General features: G+C 46.4%; 1 protein-coding gene across 3 annotated transcripts in view; it reads left to right on the top strand.

The window, feature by feature from the left end:
• Positions 1-22,749, top strand: part of ST6GALNAC1 (ST6 N-acetylgalactosaminide alpha-2,6-sialyltransferase 1) — a 28,800-nt gene that overhangs the window by 2,966 nt on the left and 3,085 nt on the right. The window contains exons 2-9 of one of the 3 annotated variants that reach the window (XM_080560495.1): positions 3,771-3,956; positions 5,718-5,813; positions 10,317-11,011; positions 16,188-16,824; positions 20,665-20,833; positions 21,030-21,201; positions 21,413-21,551; positions 22,132-22,235. In XM_080560495.1, coding sequence (XP_080416621.1) covers positions 11,001-11,011; positions 16,188-16,824; positions 20,665-20,833; positions 21,030-21,201; positions 21,413-21,551; positions 22,132-22,235 — 1,232 coding nt within the window. In that variant the 5' untranslated portion in view covers positions 3,771-3,956; positions 5,718-5,813; positions 10,317-11,000. The other 2 variants (XM_080560496.1, XM_080560494.1) reach the window with 2 other exon arrangements.

Here is a 22,749-nt window from a genome sequence, read left to right as displayed (position 1 = left end):
TACTTTGAATATTATCTTGTACGTATCAAGCTCTAATTAGTGGATCTCAGCCAGGAACTTTGGAATAGCTGTGAGATGCTCCTTTTTCTAAAGTGGAAAGTCTGTTCGAAATGCCATCTTAATTCCCCAAGTAGGTCAGGAATGCAGTCATTGAGTTACCAGTGTGTAGTGAGTGAGTCATGGTGTGGTCAGCTCTTGAGAATGCTGTGTACTGCTCACATTTGTTCACTGCTAAATTGTATCTGGAACAATAAACAAACAAAAGAGGAAGTCTCACATAGTTTGTTTCATCTTCGTTTGTCTCAAAGAAAGGGGCTAATTGATCTTGTTTTCTGTGAGAGGGTAGTATCATACCTCTGCTGCTGGAATTGGCTGTTTTCACATGTTAAACCAAATTGTAAGGGTTCCCACTGTACAGGCAGATGAAACAGCCGTCGTCCTGGGGAATCCTAACCAGCCTCAACACATCACCAAAATTGGCAGTGCTAACTGGGCTGAACGTAGCGGGGGAGTTGCGTGCCTTCTCCGTGTGGTCATGTGTAGACTCACTGCGGCACATCTGGCTGCAGAGTTGTTTCCAGTGGTAAAATCCAAGGGTGAGGTATGATGACCGCTTACCTCTGCGGGGGTCATTTTTTCCACCCCTGCAGCAGTTAAGAGATTGCAGTCGTGGTGCAAGGAACGGTAACATTTGGAGGGAGATGGTGCTGCAAAATTGTCTGCTGACAGAGATGCCTGGTGCTGGAAAATTTAATTCTTTTGGGAGCTATTTTTTACCACTCTCCTGAAATGTCTGACCTTTTCTTACCCAAGGCTAAAATAAGTGCAGCACTAGAGCATTTAAAATTGTAATAAAGCTTATACCCTGCGTTTTCTGTAGATGGATGTGAAGAGGTGGGAGAGGAAAAGCAAGTACTATTTATCCGCTGGATGGTGCTGTTGTTTTATACAAACAGCAGAGAGGTCCTGCACAGCTCCAACTGAGACCTCGAGTAGTGTTTTGCTTCAGCAAGAATTAGGAAGAAGGATGTGCACAATCTTTTTCTCCTTAACAGGATTCATCAGAAAATTGCTATTTTGTGATCTGCCTGTTATTTAGCATTCCTGGGACTGGCTAAACTTAGCTAATTACTAAATGTGGGAAAACTCATATTTTCACTGGTTTCCACCCAGCCTCTTTCAAGTCTGAGTAATTCTTCCTAATCAGAACCAGATTTTAATATATATATATATATATTTAAAATTTTCCTCAGTTCTCCAGTCCCCAAAGGTTATATTTTGTTTCATCTTCAGGATGAAACAAAATTTGTTGCCTCGCTCAAGTGCAGTAAGTTAGCTAAGTCATCGGAGTAAAAGTTTGTTGTCAGATTTTGTGGTTTTACGTCATTGTGGAGGAAGAGAAGATGCATTCTTCAAACACAGCCCTTTCCTGAGGGCAAGACGTGTTTGAATTGTTTGCCTGCCATAGCATCAGATAAGATCTGAAATAGGTATTTGCAACGTATATTACATTTTTCTAATATTCTTGACTTTTTTTTTTTCTTTTTAACTCCCTTAAAGAAGTAACTGTGATCCTTACGAAGAAGACTTTGTGAATCATTCCTTCTCTGTAATTTGTCTACCTTGTTGGCAGTTACAGCTCTTTCTCAGAAAGGAAGCGGAGAATAGTAGCCCATGTAGTGAGAGATTATTGTGCAACCTCTATTGATGTGACTCGGTTGCTGGAATTCTGCTACTGATAATTGATGGAAGTAGGAGTTACTCGAGGTGCTGGTTTTAAGGAAATGGGAGGGTGGGAAGTGATGCAAGTGCTTCGTCTGTAGGAAGGGGGGATGGCTGTTTCAGTTCAGTAAGTCTTCCTAAAAATGATACTAATTAATTTTCAGTGCCTTCCAGCATCATAGGACTGGCTATCAGCTTTCTCCAGTTTCCAGATACTTTTGGAATTGTGGTAGCAAGAAGTCTGCTGGCAGTAGATGTTTCTGAAGACCATTAATAGTCTGTGGAATACAGGTTGAAAACCAGTGTGTGACGGCGCTGATTTAGTACAGAGCATTGTGTCTGTTGGTGCCTGTACTCCTGCAGAAGTCATGCCTGAGCTAACTGGGAGCTGATTTGGTGAGATGAACGCCCAGGTATGACTAACCAGGGTGTAGAGAATGGCCCCTATAAATGAAAGATGTCAGAAGAGATAGTATCTTAATCTGATGTTAGTGGGTCATATGTGAAGCAGGTCCTGACTTACGATAAATAACAACGTTGGATTCATCCCTCCATTTCTCATCTTACTGTAAGCTGCTTGGACTTGGTGTTCGTTCAACAGAGAGCTTGTACAGAATCTTCTAATTCCTCCTGTCACCCTGAATTCCCTTTAGCTGCCATTCCGTTTGTGTCTAGTGCCCTTTCATGGCAGCAAGGACCATTTGAAAATCCAGATTTTTCATACTAGAGGTGCAGTGTTGCAGCCCAGCAGCTAATGGACACTACTGTGACCTTTGGAAGGAAGAAAGCACTTACTGAAAATGTGACCGGACAGACAAAATAGAGCCGCCCAGGGATTTGCAGGGAGGTGGAATGACTGACTGCCTCGGCTTGTCCCAAGATCTGACATTTGTCCTAAAAATCGGAGCTGTCTTTTACAAGATGGAGGAGTTACTGCCTCTGGATGCTTCTGAGACGTGGTTTACATGAGGACAGAGTGGCTGGGAGGGAGAATCAGACGAACCTGTTGGCCTCTGAACTTTGTTTTGGCTTTTTGTTAAATCGTCTCCTCAGCGTATCATCAGCCTGGAAAACTGTTGTCCATTCCTCTTCCATGATCTTTGTTCTGTTTGTCTTCCCACTGCGATATGGATGAGTTGCTTGGGGTGTTACCCTGTGTATTAATAATAGAAAACCTGTGGAAGCTGGATGGAGAAAATAGAAAGCCCAGCTTTCCTCTGTAGATTATGCTGAACTGTTCACACCCACGCACCGAAATCTGCTTAAATCAACAGAGAAGTTTGACTTTCGGCATAAGCAAGAAGTCTTGTGTTTCCGGCAGTGCTGCATGAAAATTGTAGGCAAGGTGTTGCCAGTTCCTCCTAAATGGGCTGGTTTTTTTTGTCTTGCAATAAGGGATTCCTGTCTCATATCTGCTGTCCTTGTGGCAGGATAGAGCTATATGAAGAGGGCGAATACTAGGGCGTATGAATCCCAGTCACCCCGAAATAGGGGAAGTGATATTCTGAAAACTTGTTTCTATGGGGAGATTTTCTTTCAGCTATTTTCAGGCTGCCCGTGAACCCACGGGTATTGGGCCTTAGTCTTTCTCTCCCCTCTCTTGTGTAGGCCCTGCCAGTTTCAACAGCCCTCCGATCTCACTGTTAAATTAGCAATGCTGGGACTGGCGTGATGAGACGGTTCCCTAAAATGTCCTGAGGAAATCACACGCTTTCCTGCACACCTCTGTTTTCTAAAAACTTCTGTCGGCACGGTGGAGGTGGAAGGATTTCTGTTTGGCTATTTGGTTGCATAGTTATTGGTATTTTGGTATATATTAGTATATATATTGGTATATTTTTGGTTATAATACCTCATTCAGGCAACTGGAAGATCCAGCAGCCCGTTGTGCTGCCCTGAAACCTGCAGGGGATTTCAGTCCCAAGCTTTCTCCTGTAGCTGTTCTCACAAATAACATACGCATCAGAGGGCAAAACTAGGGGGAGAAACCTGATGTTAATGCAACTGAGAATAGAAGTAATTTCAACAGGAATTTCTGTGTGATACAGGCATAAAAAGAAAACCTGGTGTCGTTGGCCCTTGGACCTGCTCTTTCACCGTGAGGAAATGCCTCCAGGGAAGCACCCACCGCTGAAATGTTCTGCTTGGGATGCAGCACAGTCGGATGCTGTGAAATCCTGCTGACTGTGGTGCTGGTGAGCGGCTCCCGGCTCTGAGACACGCTGCCGGTCCAGGTGGGTTCCTGTGGGGCAGCAGGAGCGTCACCTGCTTTCTGGTACCAGTCGTTCTTTTTGCCAGCTCCTCCTTCAGCCCTTTGGGGCAGAGGGTTTCTTAACAAAGGGTGAACTGCCATCCCTGTTTGCTCGTGGATATTCTGTACTTGGGGATGAGCCACATTGTGTGTGACAGTTGGAGGTGGTGTTGATGTCTCTGTTCGCCTTTCTGCAACAAGAGATGGGGCAGATCCCTGTTGCTAATTTTATCACAAAATGGAGGGCTTTACCTTGCCCTTTGCAGCCATGTCCACCCCCTGACCGCCCCCAACTGAGAACAAGTGACCGTTTCCGTGTCTGTGGGGGAGCGGAGTTAGGATCTGGGAGCCTGAGACTGATCCATCGTGTTGTCCTAAGGGGACAGAGCAAGTGATGATGGCAGCGGTCAGGTTCTGTCCCCTCCACCTAGGGCGTCAGCGTGTGGTGGGATAGCAGAGGTGTGATCCAAGACCAACTGGTTCAAACCTCCCTTCCCTTTCTAAACAAATCAAACAGATGGCAGGTTGCTCTGCGTTTGTTGCCTCTCTCGTGTCCTTGAGTCTGTCTCATTCTTTGTAAGAATCAGAAAATAGCCGTGAGTGATCCTCCAGGCCTTTGGATGGTTAATTTAGAGAACGGTGTGGCTGGGAGACTGACAGTGTGCTCCTCAGGTCACTTAGCTGACGGTATTGACAAGCCTGGTGTGTAAAGTCCTGTTTCAGTGCACTTAGGAAGGGATGGGGTAAGAAGGGTATGTTATTTGCCAGTTCTGCTCTCTTTGTGCATCAGTTCCACCTGCCAGTTGGGGTGTTGAAACAGAACTTCATCATCTGGACTCTGAGTCAAGCCAGCTTTATATAGTCGGTGGCTGAGAGTTTGCAGGTATGAGTGTGACTCGGTTTGCCCTTCAGGAAAACCCCGGTAATGTTGGTGACTACTGAGCCTGTCTTGATTTTGGCGTTCCAGGTGCGGATTGCAAAGCAGGCAGGTAGAATGGGTGTCTGTGACTGAGTGTATCTAACCCAGAGTCCCTGACACAAGATCAGGCAGCCTTAAGATACCATTTTTGTTGATTTTTGTATTCACTGAATACAGTGTTCAACAGGGAACAATAAACAACTGAAGGAGATGATCTTGTAGAAGAACTATTGCAATTAATAAGAAGTCCCTAGGCAATAAATTGTTTTGCAGGATAACAAACCAAAGGCTAATCATATGACGTGACAGGAAGTACTTTTATTTCCTGAACAGATTAGATAGCAAACCATATAAAAAAAAACACAAATAAAATGCTGGCTATTATCTTTTATATGACTATTTATCTTTAAAGAGAGAGAGCAATTAGACCAAAAGACAATGTATGTTTTTCTGATTCTGAAATCAAATTGCATTTATCAAAGTTCCATCCAGGAAACAGTGTAGTTATTCTAATGTATCTGTGGGACACGTCATCCAAATGATTTTCATAGGTAGACCTGCTGAACAACAAGTGAAATATTTTGGCAGTGGCAAAACAAAAAGCCCACTTCAGATTTGAGACAGCTCTCAAACCTGGAGCATTGTGGCTTCAGCCATCAGGGTTCTCAGCATGTTGTGGTGGAGCCACCAGTGTCTAGATGAAGCTAAAACCAAAAAGAAATCCGTGTAGCTCTGGGCAAAAGCAGGACTGTTGGCATCATCCTGGTTAAATTCTCATGTGTTTAACTGCCTTTTACTGCTCTGTCTCCTTTCTGCTTATTTCAGGGAACTTCCGTCTGGAAACGTGGTGCTGGAGCATGGCTGGTCATACTCCTGCAGTAAAGTCTATGTTTCAGTACCAGCTGAAGGAAACACAGTAAGGTAATACACAAGTGCATTAGGACAAATTACATAAATGTTATAAACCCAACTCTTGTTATATGCTACTGGATTCTCAGGCTGCTTTCCCGTACTGCTCCACAGAACAGCACAAGTTGATAAACAACCAGAAGAGTTATATTCTAAAGTCCTTATTTTCATAGAGTAATTTGGGTTGGAAAACACCTCTGAGATCAAGGACAGCCACTGGGACAAGGGATTCTCAGTGACTGCTCTTGATTGTTTTGTGCATTGACTTACCAAATATTAATTTAATTTAAGTAAATTGGGCTACTGTTTACTTATGGTTAGAGGATCAAGGGGTAAACATGAACTGTGACATTAACCAAGCTGAAAGGTTGAGTGGAACAAGATTGGTATCATAAAAAACTGGATAGAGTTTTTTTTACAGTTTACACACTGGATTGTGATGCAGTGTTGTGGATTGATTAGGGAGAGGGAGGGAAAACACTAGCACTGAACAATAAATAAACTGCAGCTCATATCTCCTTGGACCCGTGGGTGTGGTTCAGATATCAATGTGATGCCTAGGGACTGCATGAGATGTCTCTTCCAGCCTTCGTTGCTGGGGTGGTGTGGTGTGAGTAACTTGCTCTACACAAACGGGCACGCAGTGTCTCAGAGCAAAATGCCCGCTGCAGGGAGGGGAGAGCTCCAAGTGCAGGCTAGTGGGGATTGGCACAAGGGCTGAAGGCCACCAGTATTTGGCATCATCCTGTTAACAACACAGCTTAGACTGTTTCTGTTAAAGTCTCGATCATTCTCATTTGATAACTAAGAACGGGGAAACAAGGTTCAAGGTGCAAGCCGCAGAACTAGGGATAAACAGACCCAGCGTATGTCCTGCTTGATTTCTCTGTGCCACGGTTTTCACTGGAGGAGCGCCTGTCTTTAGGAAATGCAGTTTATGGGAAGAGATGTATAATGTCATCACACAGCATTCTTAGAAACTGACTGGATGATGATCTTGGCCCTGGCTGAGACTGCGCAAACCTTCCTTGAGATCTAATGCCTGCGAGGCAAACCCCAACTGAAAAGATCCTAAGTAACTTCCAGGGAACTGGGAGAGAATGGTATGCCATTCCTGAGCACAAGGATCTCACATTTCCACTAAAGTAGCAGCGTGCTGCTCTCCTGCCCAGCAACTTCTTAGCCTGTGATTTTCTCAGTATATTTATAGCTGATGTGCAGCTGGGGTGGCAAAGAGTCACCTTCTCTCCCTGGCTGGCAAAAGCATTTGCCAAGTTAATGGGAGTAACGTGGAGAAAAGTAGCACAGGATCTCTAGGTTTCTAAATAAAACAGGAGAAGAACTGTTGAATAGAAGACAATATATGAAAGAGAGAAGGGAAGAAATGCATGTGATTTCCAGGAGGAAACCCATCTAACTTTTCACGGGACCCCATGTCCTTGCTACTCCTGCAGCTAACAGCGTGAAGGCACTTTTCTGATGCATTTGTCAGGGACACAGAGGAAGGCACTGTGAGGCCACAGTTTTCCAGCTGTAAGGCAGGGACATGATGATTTACACCACTCAGGAAGCGGGCTTACATGGTACATTCCTGTAGCACTTAGCATCCTTTGGAGTGAAAAGCAGCACAGTTGTCCTGCCAGAGGTCAAGAGTGATGGTTTTTGATGTTGAGTCAGTGGGAAGAGTATGGGAAAGGCCTTTCCCAAGAATTATTTGACTTGTGGCTTCAGAAGTAGTAGACCTGCACAGCTGTGATTCTGTAATTCAGAGGGACTTTGACAGGCTTGAGAGGTGGGCCTGTGCGAACTTCACGAGGTTCAAGAAGACCATGTGGAATGTCCTGCACCCGGGCTGGGGCAATCCCAAGCACAAACACAGGCTGGGCAGAGAATGGATTGAGAGCAGCCCTGAGGAGAAGAACCTGGGGGTGTTGGTTGATGAGAAGCTCGACATGAGCTAGCAATGTGTGCCTGCAGCACAGAAAGCCACCCGTATGCTGGGCTGCATCAAACGCAGTGTGGCAGCAGAGCGAGGGAGGGGACTGTGCCCCTCTGCTCTGCTCTCATGGGACCCCATCTGGAGCCCTGCATTCAACTCTGGGGCCCCCACCACAAGAAGGACACAGAAGTAAAGAGGGTAGGTTTAGATTAGGTATAAGGAAGAAATTCTTTACTCAGAGGGCGGTGAGGCACTGGCAAAGGCTGCCCAGAGGAGCTGTGGCTGCCCCATCCCCGGAGGTGTTTAAGACCAGGTTGGATGGGGCTTGGAGCAACCTGGTCTGGTGGGAGGTGTCCCTGCCCATGGCCGGGGGCTGGAATTAGATGAGCTTTAAGGCCCCTTCCAACCCAACTCGTTCTATGAATTCACAGCTGTGCAGATCCTGATTTTTGCAGCCAGGTGTGAAATGCTGAGAGGTGTGCCTGCATGTCTTATCAGGGGCGTGGAGAGGGATGTAGGTTTTGTGGTCCTTATGTTTCCCTCTCCAGAGCAACAGAGAATCCTGAAATGTTCCTGTTCCTGGCAGCTGTGAGAGGCAGGAATTAAAAAGGCTGTTTGTCTGGTAAGGGGGCCAGCTAACCATAAGTTTAATAAATTTGCTGCTCACCTGTCTACAATAGTGTCCTGCTGCTGAGGGAACAGGTTTCTCAGAGATTCCCCAGAAGGAACAGAATATTTTTTAACTTTTGTTGTGGTTTAACCCGGCTGGCAGCTAAACGCCACACAGCCGTTCGCTCACCCTCCCCCCTCCCTCTCTGGGATGGGGGAGAGAAACGGGAAAGTGAAGCCGGTGAGTTGAGATAAAGACAGTTTATTAAGACAGGAATATAATAATAACAATAATAATAGTAATAGTGATAATGATAATAGTATTAACAATAATAATGTGTAAGAAACAAGTGATGCACAATGCAATTGCTCACCACCCGCTGACCGATGCCCAGCCTATCCCCGAGCAGCCGGCCCCCCACCCCGGCCAGCCACCCCTATATATTGTTTAGCATGACGTCAGATGGTATGGAATACCCCTTTGGCCAGTTTGGGTCAGCTGTCCTGGGTCTGTCCCCTCCCAGCTCCTGCTGCACCCCCAGCCTGCTCGCTGGCAGGACAGAGCGAGAAGCCGAAAAGTCCTTGGCCTGGTGTAAACACTGCTCTGCAACAATTAAAACATCAGCATGTTATCAGCGCTCTTCTCATCCTAATCCAAAACATAGCACCCTACCAGCTACTATGAGCTACTTAACTCTGTCCTGACTGGAACCAGGACAACTTTCCATCAAATAGGTTGTGAAGGAAAAACAAACAAAAGAAAAAACAAAACCCACAAATCAGCTGTGATGTGGTGTCAGTTGTGTCTCTGTCTGTCAGCTCTCTGGTGACATGCTAGGCTTCCTGTCGGGATGGGACAGACAAAAGGATGTTGACTTCATGGAGGCATTTGGATGGTAAGTGCACAGGGCAGAGCCAAGTCAACAAGATTTGATACACAGCCCTCAAAAACTTGCACTCAGATTGTTGGTGTAGCTCAGACTCTAGCTGGCAGCCACAACGCACACAGCTTAAAATCTAATTGAGATAGTTTGTTTAAAAAACACAACAAAACAGGCAAATCTGCTTTTTATCTGTCCAGGGTGTAACTAAGGATGTATTTAAGTGGATCTGGAATTAAATGGCATGCTATAGATGGAAAAGCGCTAAGAGAACCATCTTCACTTGATGGTCCCGGATGGAGTTTCCTAGAAAAAAGTCTTGTTTTCAGTGCTAAAGAACAGAAGAACTTCTGCTGTAGGCACCGATGTTGGTAGCTGGACACACTGAACATGGAGCAGTTGTGCCAGAGCTGGGAGTCTCGGCACTATAAGAGTAGCAGCATCTCTTGGGATTGCCGGTAGGGCTGCAGAGAAGCGCGCACAACCTCTCGTTTGCAGAAGGAAGCCGATAGCTGGCCTATGGCTCTTGAGGTGTTGCCAGCAGCTGTGTCAGGTGCAGTCTTGTTAATTATCTCCCTGGCTGTGGAGGTCAACGGAGAGCAGTTTTTATGGGCTGGGAGCCCAGTGTTTCTCAGGAGTCATACTTCTTACAGAGATCTAATGGAGCAGCTCTGTTCTTGGCCTGTGCTTTCACTAAGGTCATCCCTAATCTTGGATGAGAGTTTGTACACAGCCCCATCTACTAACCTGACCTTGTGTTTAAGCTTGCCAGCCTGGCTGAGCTATGTCAGGCTGAATCCAGTTGTGGGGGTGGAAAGATGATGAAATAATGTTCCATGGAAGTCCAAGGCGGTAGTCTCTGAGGGCGTTTTTTTTTTTTCTCACACCGATACAAGAAGGTGAGAAGCTGTGTGTTTTGCTTAGCAAGCCTGGTTTCGGCCACTCTGCCTGCCAGAGATTTGGTTATTCCCCCAAGCACAGTCTTTGTTGAACACAGAGTACTACAGACATGTTTGCCAATTGCCAGCACAGTTCCTTAAAAGCAAAGAAAGCTGTCTTTTTTTTTTTTTTTTTTTCTGGTTATAGGAATCTTGCTCTCCCTTGTGGCTCTTGGTCTCGCAGTAATGTTACATGGAAGGACTGGAAGGGAAACGTTGGCTGCCTCCAGAATTTCCCTTTGGGATCCTGCTAACAATAAAAGCCTTATAGTCACACACAAGCAGCTTCTTCCAAGCGGTGTGCCTGAAAGTGCCTAGGCCTTGAAAAACGAAGGCTAAAATGAAGCCACTGCTGTACATGGTGCATATCAGGACTGGTATTTGTCACTGGAAGGGATCTTCTGAGCACTGAGTTGCTGCTTGCCTGCTGCACACGCAGATCTGTAGCCCATCTCTCCAGAACTGCCTGGAGCTCCTGAGGGCTATCCAGGAGCAGGACAATACCATGGCTGATTCCCTTCTCAGTGCCTCTAATTATTCAGCGGATCTTCTTTGATCTTAAGATCAATTTGGGAAGGATGAAATGTTTCGCTGTAGATGGAAGCCGGGTTATAGCCTGGACTAACAACCTCCCCCATGTTTCTTCAAGGACTTTTAGCACCTTGCTTGCTTGCTGTTTAACTTTTCTCTCCTAGGCCCTCTGATAACTGGTGTTTTGCACTTAAGTCCAGAGACATTAATTTATCTGAAATTTTGGGCAGTAGAGAAATACATCTGCTGATGCATCCTTGTACAGGGAATCCTTGCAGCTTTTCTTTACTTTGATGTGCGGATGGGTACAAGGTAGGTGTGAAATCTGATTGGCTTCCTTGTAACTTAAAGCTCTCCATGTATCTTCATCTCTCTGTGTATTCAGTAACTGTGAATGTTAGCTTTTAAGAACTGTGATGTTGGCAACAAAATCTCAATCTGAGCTTAATTATTGATAAGAGCTGTACAAACCAACTTCTGTAGTAAGAGGCCATATAACCTTTTCCATTTCAACTGTTAGGGTTAATATTTAACTGCTCCCCATGGGTAAAAATAGCCGTTTGCTGTAGTATGTAAAGCTACATCTCTGTTGTTCATCTGTGCTCATCTCTCCCTCTGCTAGTGGGGAGATGTATTTTGGACTGCCAGAAGTCAATCTCTAGGCAAACTGCTGATTTTCATGAAGAAGAGAGGTCGAGACATGAAGATTGTCAGGTGCTACATGTCAATGAGGAGCAACACATCCTAGATCTGAATGTCCTGTTTGCTCTACTCCAAGTGGGGTGTGAACCCCCAAGGTTGCAGCAGGGATTCATTACCCTTGGAGGGCTTTACATGCACGTGGCATCACTGAAGCTTTGTTTGACCTGACAGTATTGATGAGCAAAGCCTGGTTGTACTGGTTAGTTCCCAAATGATCAGGGTCCTAGTAAAGACAGTAGTGTAGAAGGCAGTTGTCTGTCCATGATAACAATTCACGCATGAGAAACATGAAATGTTTCATGGGATAAAAATTCAGATATATTAAATGCTTCCTTGAAATCAACTGAATTTCAGGTAGCTGTACAGTGGGGGTCACCAAGGGGATCCAATTCTGAATTCTCCAACAAGCCACAGACCCAAATTCGTCTGTGTCCTGTTTCAGTGCTGTCATTTTCTCGCCAATCAGTGATCATTGTGAAGTGATGGGTTGAGAGCTCAAAAGCCAGAAGTAATAGCCCAGTCCTAGCCATGGTACTGGAGGAGACTTGACTGAGAGCTCCAAAAGAAGAGCAGCTGGAGAGCACAAGTTACTGCTACCTGTACAAGCAGCTCAGAGCTCAAGTGTCTTGTTCCTGAGACAGCTTGGGAATCTGAGCCTCAGGCAAGCCCGTGCAACAAGTTTGTCAGCAGTAGCGGGGTTAGATTTGGATGCAGTTGATTCTTTTCAAACAACTGAAATGCCGGATTGCAGTTTTTCCAGTTGCCTCAAAGGCAGGTCAGTTTTGTTAGAGAGGGAGGGGACTGTCTGACTGCGCCCAGCCCTGCAAAGCACCGCGTACTAAGCTGTCTTCAAACACAAATTCCTCCTCACTAGTGGATTTGCAAGGAGTCCAACTCCGACTTGTAGCAAAGCAGTCACAAGGTAAAATGGATGTGTATTTAGCCATCAGCTTTTTGGGGCAGGGATTGGCTTCAGATTGGAGCTACGAGCAGTTTCAGCAAGAAGAAAAGAGCGGAGATCTGTTTATGGCTATGCTGAAAATCTTCCTGTGCCCTTGGGCAGGTGGTGGTCTGAAAGCTAGTTTCTTTGTCTGCAAAGTGTGGTACTCTCCTAATTCACACCAATGTTCCCACTTTAATCCCCAGATTCGAGGTGAAGGGTTTCCTTCTCACACCAGACTAACCTCACTGAGGAAAATAGAGGAAACCTCCCTTGGCTGCAGTAAAAGGTGTTTTGTTCCCCGCTCCGTGTTGCAGTAAGTTTAGGGTGATAGTCGGGAGCAATGCAAGGTGGATGTCTGGTCTGAGAAGTTGGATCTGTGTGCAAAGTGTCCGGGAACGTCGGGAGGGAGGGTGTGCATGTTCTCATAGGGAAACCCAGAGAGAAGACCAGCCCACTCCTTCCACATACCTGTGGAAAGCGCTGCCTAGCAAGCACCTCTGGGCAGCAGCAGCAGAGCCTCTTGTCTCTCCCAGGCATCTCACCATGTGTTTTTTCATCAGAAAGCTTCTGATAGCTCCCAGAACCTTCATTGGGCTTCTTGGCTTAATGTTACTTTTCCTCACCGTTACTAATTTTAGCTCCTTGTTTGGCTTGGAGAAAAGCGTTTTCAGGTAAGAGCCCAGCTTCTTTGCAATACACGCTGTCTGGATGTGTTCTCTTTCATTCCTCTCTCCTTTTTCCCTGGAAGTTGCACTTCCGATGTGAGTTAGGTGCCCGCTTTGCTTTAGTAAACCACGTTATATACAATCAGAGCATGCTGCTAGAAGCTTGCAGTCAGAAACTTTCTTCTGTTGGATCACCGGCTTCTAGTGTTTCCTTGCATTGCTGTTTAAGAAAGCAGCTTTTGTTTTACTGACTCTGTGTTTTCATAGTTTGGCACTGCATCGTATTTGCTTTTACCTGGTGGCTCCTGTAAGGACCTCATTCAGTACTAGTCCAGATTGCAGTGCTGGGATTGATTTGCTGGGATACCTTTATGTTTAAAGTGAGTTCTGCATTTAATTCTTCATCTAGTACAAATATGCAGTGTGTTGGGACACTCATGTCATGCAGACATGATAAATATAAATATTATTTTTATATAAATGATTAAGTAAATCCTACTAGAATGGGTGTGGAGGGAATTGCAGTGTAGACCACAGTAGTATGTCTCTGGTATTGTTGTCCAGAAGCTAGTTCTTACATGAAAACAGCAGATAACTGAGCCTTTCCTACTAAAACAGGGCTCGTTCTCATGTTGGTGCCCTGTGCTGTGTATAGGAAGCACTGCTCACCAGCCTCCCCACCACCCCCGGGTGGTCCCAGCTCCCCAGTGAGCTCATCTTAGGGGGGTTGCTTTTTCCCCTCGACTTCTCAGGACCAATTCTGGGGCGGCAGGCAGGAGGGGTGAGGCTGGGAACACAGGCTAGTTCAGCACAAATGAGTTATAAAACCATTCTCCGAGGACAGGTACCAATTTGGAGGGATCAGGGTCTGCACAAGGGACATGGGGAGGAAGGAGAGAAAGAAGAGGTGTAGATATGTGAAGTGAGTTGTCTGTGGTCACAAGAGCCCATCAGTGGCAGAGGTGGGACAAGAACTGCGTCTCCATGCCCAGCTTCTTTAAACCATTTTGTCCTGCTATACCTGTACCTGTTCCAGGTACTGAAAACATCCGTATTTTTGAAATTTTAGATAAAATACAAGACATGCGTGGTTATGTGGTTATCTGTTCAATTTCTGTACCTTTATGTGCAACGTAAAATACAGCAAGCATCATTGTAATGGTTTTATTTTCTATTTGTTCCTGGACTCTGTAAATTGGAAAGGAAAATGACAGTAAATATCGTCGTGCTTCTACAGCTGTTTGCCAGCTGGATTCTAGAGCCTGAAATTTGGTGGGCTGGGTTGACCAGTTGTCTGGATTTAAAGTGCTGGTTGGGAGAGCAAGGTCCTGTGTAGGCACAAGCCACATGGGTTTGATTGCAGGAAGCAAGGTTTTGAATATGAAGGGCCCTCATTTTTGCATTTTTCTCTCTGTTTGGCTTAGTATTTGAATTTGAAGTGTAGTAAAGCTAGAACGGAATCTCTTCCCGGTGAGACAACACGTGTGTGGGGTGAATGGTTTGTCACGCTGTCCCATTTCATTGTCCTCTGCCTTTTAATTTTAAAATTTTAAACATCTTCTTAAAATTACAACAGAAAATCATCCAGGGATTTAAGAATTGCCAGTACTACCTTAATGAACTTCTCTTTACATAGAGTATAAATAAAATCTTCCCTTTTATTAGGTAGCATGCAGTGGCACATTTAAACATGAAGCACTATGATAGAAAAATACTGCTGTGTACTTGGCTGAAGCTGGCTAAAAGAGAGGAGGTAGAGGAAGAGCTGATAAGCCACTTACCAGAATGTCTTTCCAATAGAAATGGTGTTGGAAAGGTCCAAGTATCTGATAAAAACTGATTTTTAAAAGTCTCCCTAGGCTGGTAATTTCCTAACCACTTGAATGAATGGCATACTGCTCTGAAGCTTCAGCAGCAAGCTGCTCTCTCCAGCCTGCTATCTGTAGGGTTGCTTTTTTTTTTTCCCATTTATCACCTTGGAAGCAGCCCACAGCGTCATGTAACAACTGCGTCATGCAAACAAGTGCGTCATGCAAAGGGCAAACGTAGTGTGAAATCAGCCTGCCGCAACTCCGCTGCTTTATCCTGAGAAGCTTTGCCGTACGTACGAGATCAGCTGCAGCATTTTTTCAATTTCCTTTTTCCTGTTCCACCCTTCAACCATGTGTAGATAAGAAGGAATGTTTGGGACAAAACGCCACTGCTTTTTGCCTGGGTTATTTTTCTGGGTTTCGGCTCAATCTTCTTGTTGCAGGTGGCTCTTCTGCTGCTGGCAGCTGTATCAATGGGGTTAGAGCAGGCTGGTGGCCAGTCACTACTGGGGTTCCCTCGGGCTCTGTTTTGGGTCTGGTCCTCTCCAATGTTCTTATAAATGATCTGGATGCAGGACTGGAATGCATAGTAAGTAAGTTTGCAGGTGATACTAAATTAGGAGCTGTTGACTCCCTCGAGGGTGGAGAGGTCTTGCAGAGAAATCTTAACAAATTAGAGGGCTGGGCAATCACCAACTACACGAAGTTTAACAAAAGCAAGATAATAAAGAAAATGGTAACAATAGGACTATTTCATGGCTGTAATTTCCAATCTTGTAAGTGCAAGCTGTGTAAAAGAAGTGACATATGGTAAAGGAATGAATTTCACTTTTTATCAGACTTCCCTTTCTGAATCCCCTCAGATATTCGTACTCTGACGCTGCAGCACGTGGCTCTGCTGGCAAAGAGGGTAGAGCACCAGGTGGCTGTCTCCACGATGTGTCCCGTGTCGTGAGCTCAGCATCTCAGAAACACAATTCGGCAGTGCCCTGCGGACATTGCCGGGGTGTCCTGCCCGCTGCTATTCTCTGCTGGTTTGCAGTTGCTGCCAGTGTGGAGGATAATTCACGAGCTAAGTGCCAAAGAGGAGTATGTAGTCTCCTAGATTAGCATGCTTTGTGTGGAGATGAACAGAGTTCAGGACAGAATGGTACAGGAATTTGAATAACACTTTGGTGTGGCAAATATGTAAATGAGATTGATCTCAGGCAGCAACCTGCAGAGAAGAATGTGTTGTGTTGCTTCCCTGCAGAAACTCGGTTGCAGGTTTGCTCTGAAGTGCAAAGTCAAGAGCAAAAGAAATGTGCTGGAATCTGCTAAGTGCTAAGTGTGTGTGATGTGTCTGCTTTTCCTTTGCTTACATTCAGGCAGTTCAGTATTTTCCAGCGTGCCCCAGCTATGCTACAAGCGGACACCCGGGAGCAACAAGGTTCAGACTATTCCAGTAATGGGAACGCAAGTGGAATTTCAGAGGTGGGTTTGGAGAGAAACACTACAAGGCTTGAACAAGGTACAGCTGAGAGGACACCAAGCTGGGAAGAAGAGGAGCAGAAGAAAACAACGAGACCACTTCCCGGGGCGGAGGAAGCCAACGGGAAGGTGACTGTGAAACAACCCTCTGAGGTGGAGGGAATCAAGAGTACAAAAGTGGAAACAGCCACAAGGGTGGAGGGAAACAAGGAGAAAACAGTGGTGAGACAAACCCCAGGGGTAAAGGAAGGGGTAAATGAAAAGACAACACCGAAATCACTTCCCAGGGTAGAGGGAGCCAAAGAGAAGACAACAGTGAAATCATCCTCTGGGGTGAAGGTAGCTCATGAAGACAACACAAGCAAAGACAAAACAATGCCAAAAGAGCCTTCTGTGTCAGTGAAAACCGTAAGACCAGTGACTCAGGCTGCTGCAGTGACAGAAAAGAAGAGACTGAGGGCTGCTGACTTCAAGTCTGAGCCGCAGTGGGATTTCGAGGATGAGTACCTGCTGGACAGCTCACCTCCACCAGCGGTAAGCGTGATGGCCGTGTGTGTTTGTCCCTGTTGACCTCCTTATCTGCCTTACCTGGGAAATCTCTCTCCTTCTAGGTGTGCTACAAGGTGATCCTGCTCTTAGGTGCCTTGCTCGATTGCACAGGCACACAGCGCAGCTCGTGTGTAGCATGCCCCCTAGGTGCCATTACACCTGGTGTTATGCCTGTGGGCGGATGGTCAGTGCCTCGCACTAAATCACGGTCCCAATACAGGCATCCCGTCCGTCCATCACCTGGTCTCTTGGGAAACTGAACGTCTGCATTCTTCCGAAGACTCAGCTTTACAATCCCCGTGTTTGCCTTCATCTCTGTTTTATGCAGCCCAGCTAAAAAACAAACACACACCAAAAAAAAAAAAAACACACAAAAAAACCCCACAGGGTCATGTGGAGGAACAGGAGCAGGAACACCTCTGTGCACCTGCTTACCCAAGTACATATTTATCAAAGCAAGTCAAAAAAGTCTGGGCAGCAGTGGGGAACCTGACGTGCTCGTGCTGTGCTGTAAAGAGGGATGGTGAGAAGGGTCTCAGGAATGGAGGCCTTCTTAGTTGCTTGTGTTAGAGTCAAAATAAGGTCAAAGAAAAAGCATTAGATGATGCGTGATAAGCATTTGCGTGCCTGCTCTGGAGGCAGTAGGGTGGAGACTGTTTCCATTTTTCATGTTTTTTATTTGTACTGGTAAAAATTAAACTATGTGTGGGTGTGCCCCATTGGAGTACCGATGGTTAAAAAATAACTTTTTTTTTTTTTTTTACTTGTTTATTTTAAGGAAGATGGGAGTCTTTACCAGGTGCTGGGGATTCACCTTTTCCACCCTGTATGTAGAGCAGGCAGATTCTTTACCCATTTGGATCTCCTCTGACTCAGATGGTGCCAGTTGCTGTTTAGGATTTTCTTGCTGTGCGTGGAACCATCATCAGAGCAGAACAAATCATAAGCGATCTGTCATTAAACAGCTCTTGCTTTATTTTTTGTTTGTTAAATAGGAACAACTGTAGGCCTGGTCAGCACAAGAAAAATGTGTTGGTAGAGATGGAAATCTCAGATGATACGGTTGTACCCGACAAAGCAGTAGCGCTTGCACAGCTACAGCTTCTAAGTTTTCAAATAGATCTTGTTTGTTGGGAGTCTTGTTCTGTTGGTTAATTCTTGTGTCTACCTCTGATTGCCTGTGTAGGTCATGTTATAGATACCATCTTCTGAAACGGTAAGTCTAGTGCCAACCACCAGGCTGTCTCAAAAGCCATGGAATCTGAAAGCAAGTGGTTTTTTTTCAGTTCTACACTGAACTCGTATTCTGACCATATTTTTGACCTTTCCTATAGCTCCTTCCTGAGCTCCTTTTTGAAGCTATAGGTGTAAGGAACTAATTTTAAATTACATTTGAGCATTTCAAAATTCCTTAAATCGGGAATGAAGTCATGAACTGTATCAAAGCCCTTGGCAAGCAGGCAGGAGCAGGTTGAGGTGCGTAATACTATCTCCGTTCCCCATTTTATGCTGGTAGCTCGTGATAAAGCTTACTCAGCAGTTTTCCTTGGCACCCCTGCTGCTGGGCAGGCAGCTGGACATCTCTAGAGTGGGGATGGTGTTTGTGCCTCGGTGGAAGTGGCCTTTACTGCTCGTGTGCTCAGGGAGGAGGGAGGGTGTAGGCAGGTGAGCAGAACACGGGAATTCTAGCTCAGTGCTCTTAGACGAGCCGTTTGCCTTTTTGAGGTCTTAATGCTGCGGTCTTCTACCATTGCCATACACCGTGTTGCTGGCATTAAGTGAATGCAGGTGTTGCTTCAGGACTCTGCCAGGGCTGCAGGCACCTTGCTGTTCTGCTCAGACCTCTCCCAGTGGAGCAGGGGCTGCTCCTGAAAAAGTTCCCCAACCTCAGAGTGCCTGGGATGCCCTGGGAGGCGTACAGAGAGCAGAGGTAGCTGAGCTGGGCTGATGAAAGGTCCTGGGATGAGCATTGCTGTTTTGGTGTGGTTTTTTTTTTTTGAGCTCTCTCTCCCTCGTGGCATCTTTCATTTGCCCCTCTTGGCAGCGAGTGCCATTCTTTTGCTGAGAGGGTGCGCACTGAACCGGTTGAGAGGAGCGGCTGGCCCTTCTGTTACCCAAAGATCTGTGATTCTGTTAAATGCAAGGCTTGGCTGTTAAACCCTTGAGCTCTCATTCTGGCCCAGCCTTGCTGAGACACAGCAGAAGGGGCTGGCAGACGATCAAGTCTGCAGAGCAGGATGTGCATCTTTGTTCCTGGTCTCTCCTGGGCTTGAGTCACCCAAAATACAAATGGGAGTGGGTGAAATAAGAGGCTGAGTGTGTACACACGATCAGACAATCCCTGACCCCTCCTGCCCAGCATTACTGCACTGCACGCAGCGAGGTCAGGTCACCAGGATCCTGCTGCTGGCTCCCAGATGCTCCCGTCCTCCCCAGCGAGCCGCAGAGCACGTGCGCCCATTGCAGAAGTGCAGAGCAGGAGCTGGCAGAGAAACGTGAGACGACAGCTTACAGCGGGAAGCTGAGAGAGTTTTTTTCTGTAGTCGGGGCTGCAGGCCATCTGGGTGCGCAGAACGGCTGTTGGAGTGTGAAAAACCCTTCCATGATGGTGGAGAGAGGAGGAAATACACGCAGGAGGGTCTTTAGTGAGGATTTGGATCTAGGCATCACGCGTAGGGTCTCGCTCCCAAACCTGATCGCTAATTCTGGGAGAGAGGGAGTGACTGGAAGTACTCCAGCTTGCTTCGTTTCCTGGGCAGTCAGCCTTCCCCTAGTTCCCCTGGTGTTAGCTATTCCTCCAGCCTAGCTGTGGAGGCACAGGGAGGAGCAGGACAGTACTTAGTAAGTACAGCTAGTACTTAAGAAGTACAGCTTGAGCCAGCAGGGAACATCCCCGTCTCTGGACGTGAAACATGCTGCAAACGAAACGATGCCAACATGAAACCCTCCACAGTGCTCTTCTCATTGCACCGCTGCTGCGACAGGCAGAATGTCACCGTCACCTGCGGCACGGAGCCCAGCTCAGCTGTGGAGCACACCGCCGGGCTTTGGCAATGTCTGGTCGTTGCTGGGGGTTTGAGGTGGACGCACACTTCCACTAGGCCTTCTTTTATCTTTCGGTAGTAAGTATTTGGTGAAGGTGTCTGAGAAAAAGCCCAAACTGGCTCTGTGGAAAATCCACAGCAGTGGACTTGAGCTCTCCGTCTGCACACGCAGGCTAACACTTGCCAGCTGCACTGAGCCTGCCCTTGTTAAGAGAATAAACTGACTTGGATTCCCTTATCGGCTGTGTGCTGCCCTGTGATTGCTTTATGACATTGAGCACGTTGTTTGCATGCTTTTTCTTATCTGTCGAGGGAGTGATAATGGTGATCTGATCCCCCATGTTTGTCAGCGAGCATGGATTCATGTGTTCATGGATTCATGTGTTGCCTGGGGCCAGGGCCTCGTGAGGTGCACTGCTGGCCGTATCTGGTATATTCAGGTTAGACCCAGTACAGGTGGCTTTTTGCATCAGGTAGAGAGGTCCAAAGCTGTTAAAAACGTGTGAGCGTTGCAGGCCTGTTGTTCTGTAGGGGAAAGTCCCAGAGACCTGCAGGAATTCTGTCTTATCTGTCGGTGCTTTTCCATCAGTTAATTGTTGATCTAATGCTGAAATTGTTAATCATGTTCACAGTGATGGGGACAATGGGGGGGATGGATTATGAACCACTGGAGCTTCTCTGGTTCTTTCCAGTACTCTCACACACAGAGACACATGCGCTGGCACTCAGGTTTATCAGCTCGCTGCTAATCAGCCCTTATTATTTCTTCTTGTTTTTCAAGACCTGCTCCGAATCAGTGAAGGCCAAGGCTGCCAAGTCCGACTGGCTGCGAGATCTTTTCCTGCCTAACATCATGCTCTTCACCGACAAGAGATACTTCAACAACAGCGAGTGGGACCGCCTGGAGCACTTTGCACCTCCCTATGGCTTCATGGAGCTCAATTACTCACGTGAGTCCCTCACGGCACGTCAGGATGGGATCACCAAACTTCCCATAGGAACTGTATGCCAAATAGCTGGTGGCTGGCAGGATCTCCCTGTCAAAGGCATCAGGCTGGGCGGATCTTATCGGGGAAACCGTGGTGGGTTCCCTGGGTCCATCCCCGAGGCTCTTGATGCTAACTCTCCACCATGCTTGCTTCACAGTGGTGAAAGAGGTCATGTCATTGCTGCCCCCACATCCCCACCAGCAGCTGCTCCTGGCCAACAGCAGCAGAAACGTGTCAACGTGCATTAGCTGTGCTGTTGTGGGGAATGGAGGAATACTGAATAACTCCGGAATGGGCCAGGAGATCGACTCCCATGACTACGTGTTCCGGTAAGGCAATCTGATCGCTGCTCCCTTATAAGATACACAGCCTGTTCTGGCTAGCAGGTAATTGCACTGACTCTGAAGTGCCAAAATGATTGGTGGCAGGAAAAGATGAAAAATCAGAAAGGTTTTTCTCTTTTCGTGTTATATACATGGATGCTAAGGTTTTCCATGGTCATCTGCTAACTCTGCTCCTCTGTTTGATTTCCTTGGCCAGGGTGAGTGGGGCTGTAATCAAAGGTTACGAAAAAGATGTGGGAACAAAAACCTCCTTTTACGGATTCACAGCCTACTCCCTCGTGTCCTCTCTCCAGATCCTGGGAAACAAAGGGTTCAGCAAGATTCCATGGGGAAAAGTAAGTCCGGTCCATGCTGTTTGCTTGCACAGCTTTGGCAGGATGCTGTTAGTCTGTGGCCTTCAGTTCTGGTCTTTCTGTGCATGGCGAGCAAAGGGGCTGAGCTAATCGTTTAGCATTACCCTTAGCAAGGAGTGAGGGAACCTGCATCAGCTTGGCTTGAGGGTAAATCTTCACAGTGGCAAGTTGTTTTAGTCCTACCCTAGCCCTTTAGAATAGATGAGAATTGTTCAGTTGGAAGGGACCTACAAAGATCAAGTCCCACTGCCTGACCGCTTCAGGGCTAACAAAAGTTAATGTTATTAAGGGCAATATCCAAATACTTATTGAACATTGACAGGCATAGGTCATCAAACACCTCGTTAGGGAGCCTGTTCCAGCGTTTGACCTCCCTCATGAACCTTTGGCATGTTGAAGTAGCTGTACCTCAAATGTCCTCTCCATTCTGCTTCTGTGGGATAATTAAAAAGTCACAGATGTGTGCCTGAAAAACTTAGTGAGCCTAGGTGCCTGCTTGCTTTTTGGTGTTAAAGGGTGTCTCTCTCCTGTGCTGTTCATTAATGCTCACTTTTTTTCTTAGCATATCAGATACATTCACTTTCTGGAGGGAGCCAGAGACTATGAGTGGCTGAAGGCTCTTCTGCTGAACAAGGACATCAGGAAAGGATTCCTGAACCACTACGGGTAAATCAAACTGGCCCCACCTCTACACCCTTCAGCGTGGAGCTCTCTGCTGTACCATCTTCCTCTCCACGGTGCTCAGTCCTGCTGAGATGCAGGCCAGGGTCAACCTGGGTTAAACCCTCCCTCCTCTTTCAGATTTATCTGGAGAAACGTCTTATTTCCTCCCCAGCTATGAGCACGGCGGTAACCAATACATCTCCTTAGAAATAGCTGGGTTTAGAGATGTGTGACCTGAGCTCAGAGAAAGTTCTGTGGATGCAACGCATGCTGTTGCCTGATTTGGTGTCTGTACATGGTCCCGCTCATGGATGGAGGCCTGATTTCACCAAGTCTTGTCTATATGCATGCATGTTTTAGATATTTGTTTCCTGTTGTTGCTTCTCCTCCTGGATCTCTTCCCCTGCAACACAGGTTGAGGAGGCTTTGCCGTCTAAGAAATGTTGCAGAATAACCTAACAGTGTTTGTGATTCTTCTCTCATCACCAAATGCATCAGGGCTGATGCTTTTCAGCCA

This window comes from Anser brachyrhynchus (assembly GCF_964034855.1).
Source record: "Anser brachyrhynchus genome assembly, chromosome: 18".
Lineage (NCBI taxonomy): Eukaryota > Metazoa > Chordata > Aves > Anseriformes > Anatidae > Anser > Anser brachyrhynchus.
The sequence above is the reverse complement of the archived record's forward strand: the minus strand, read 5'-3'. Positions and strand labels throughout refer to the sequence as shown.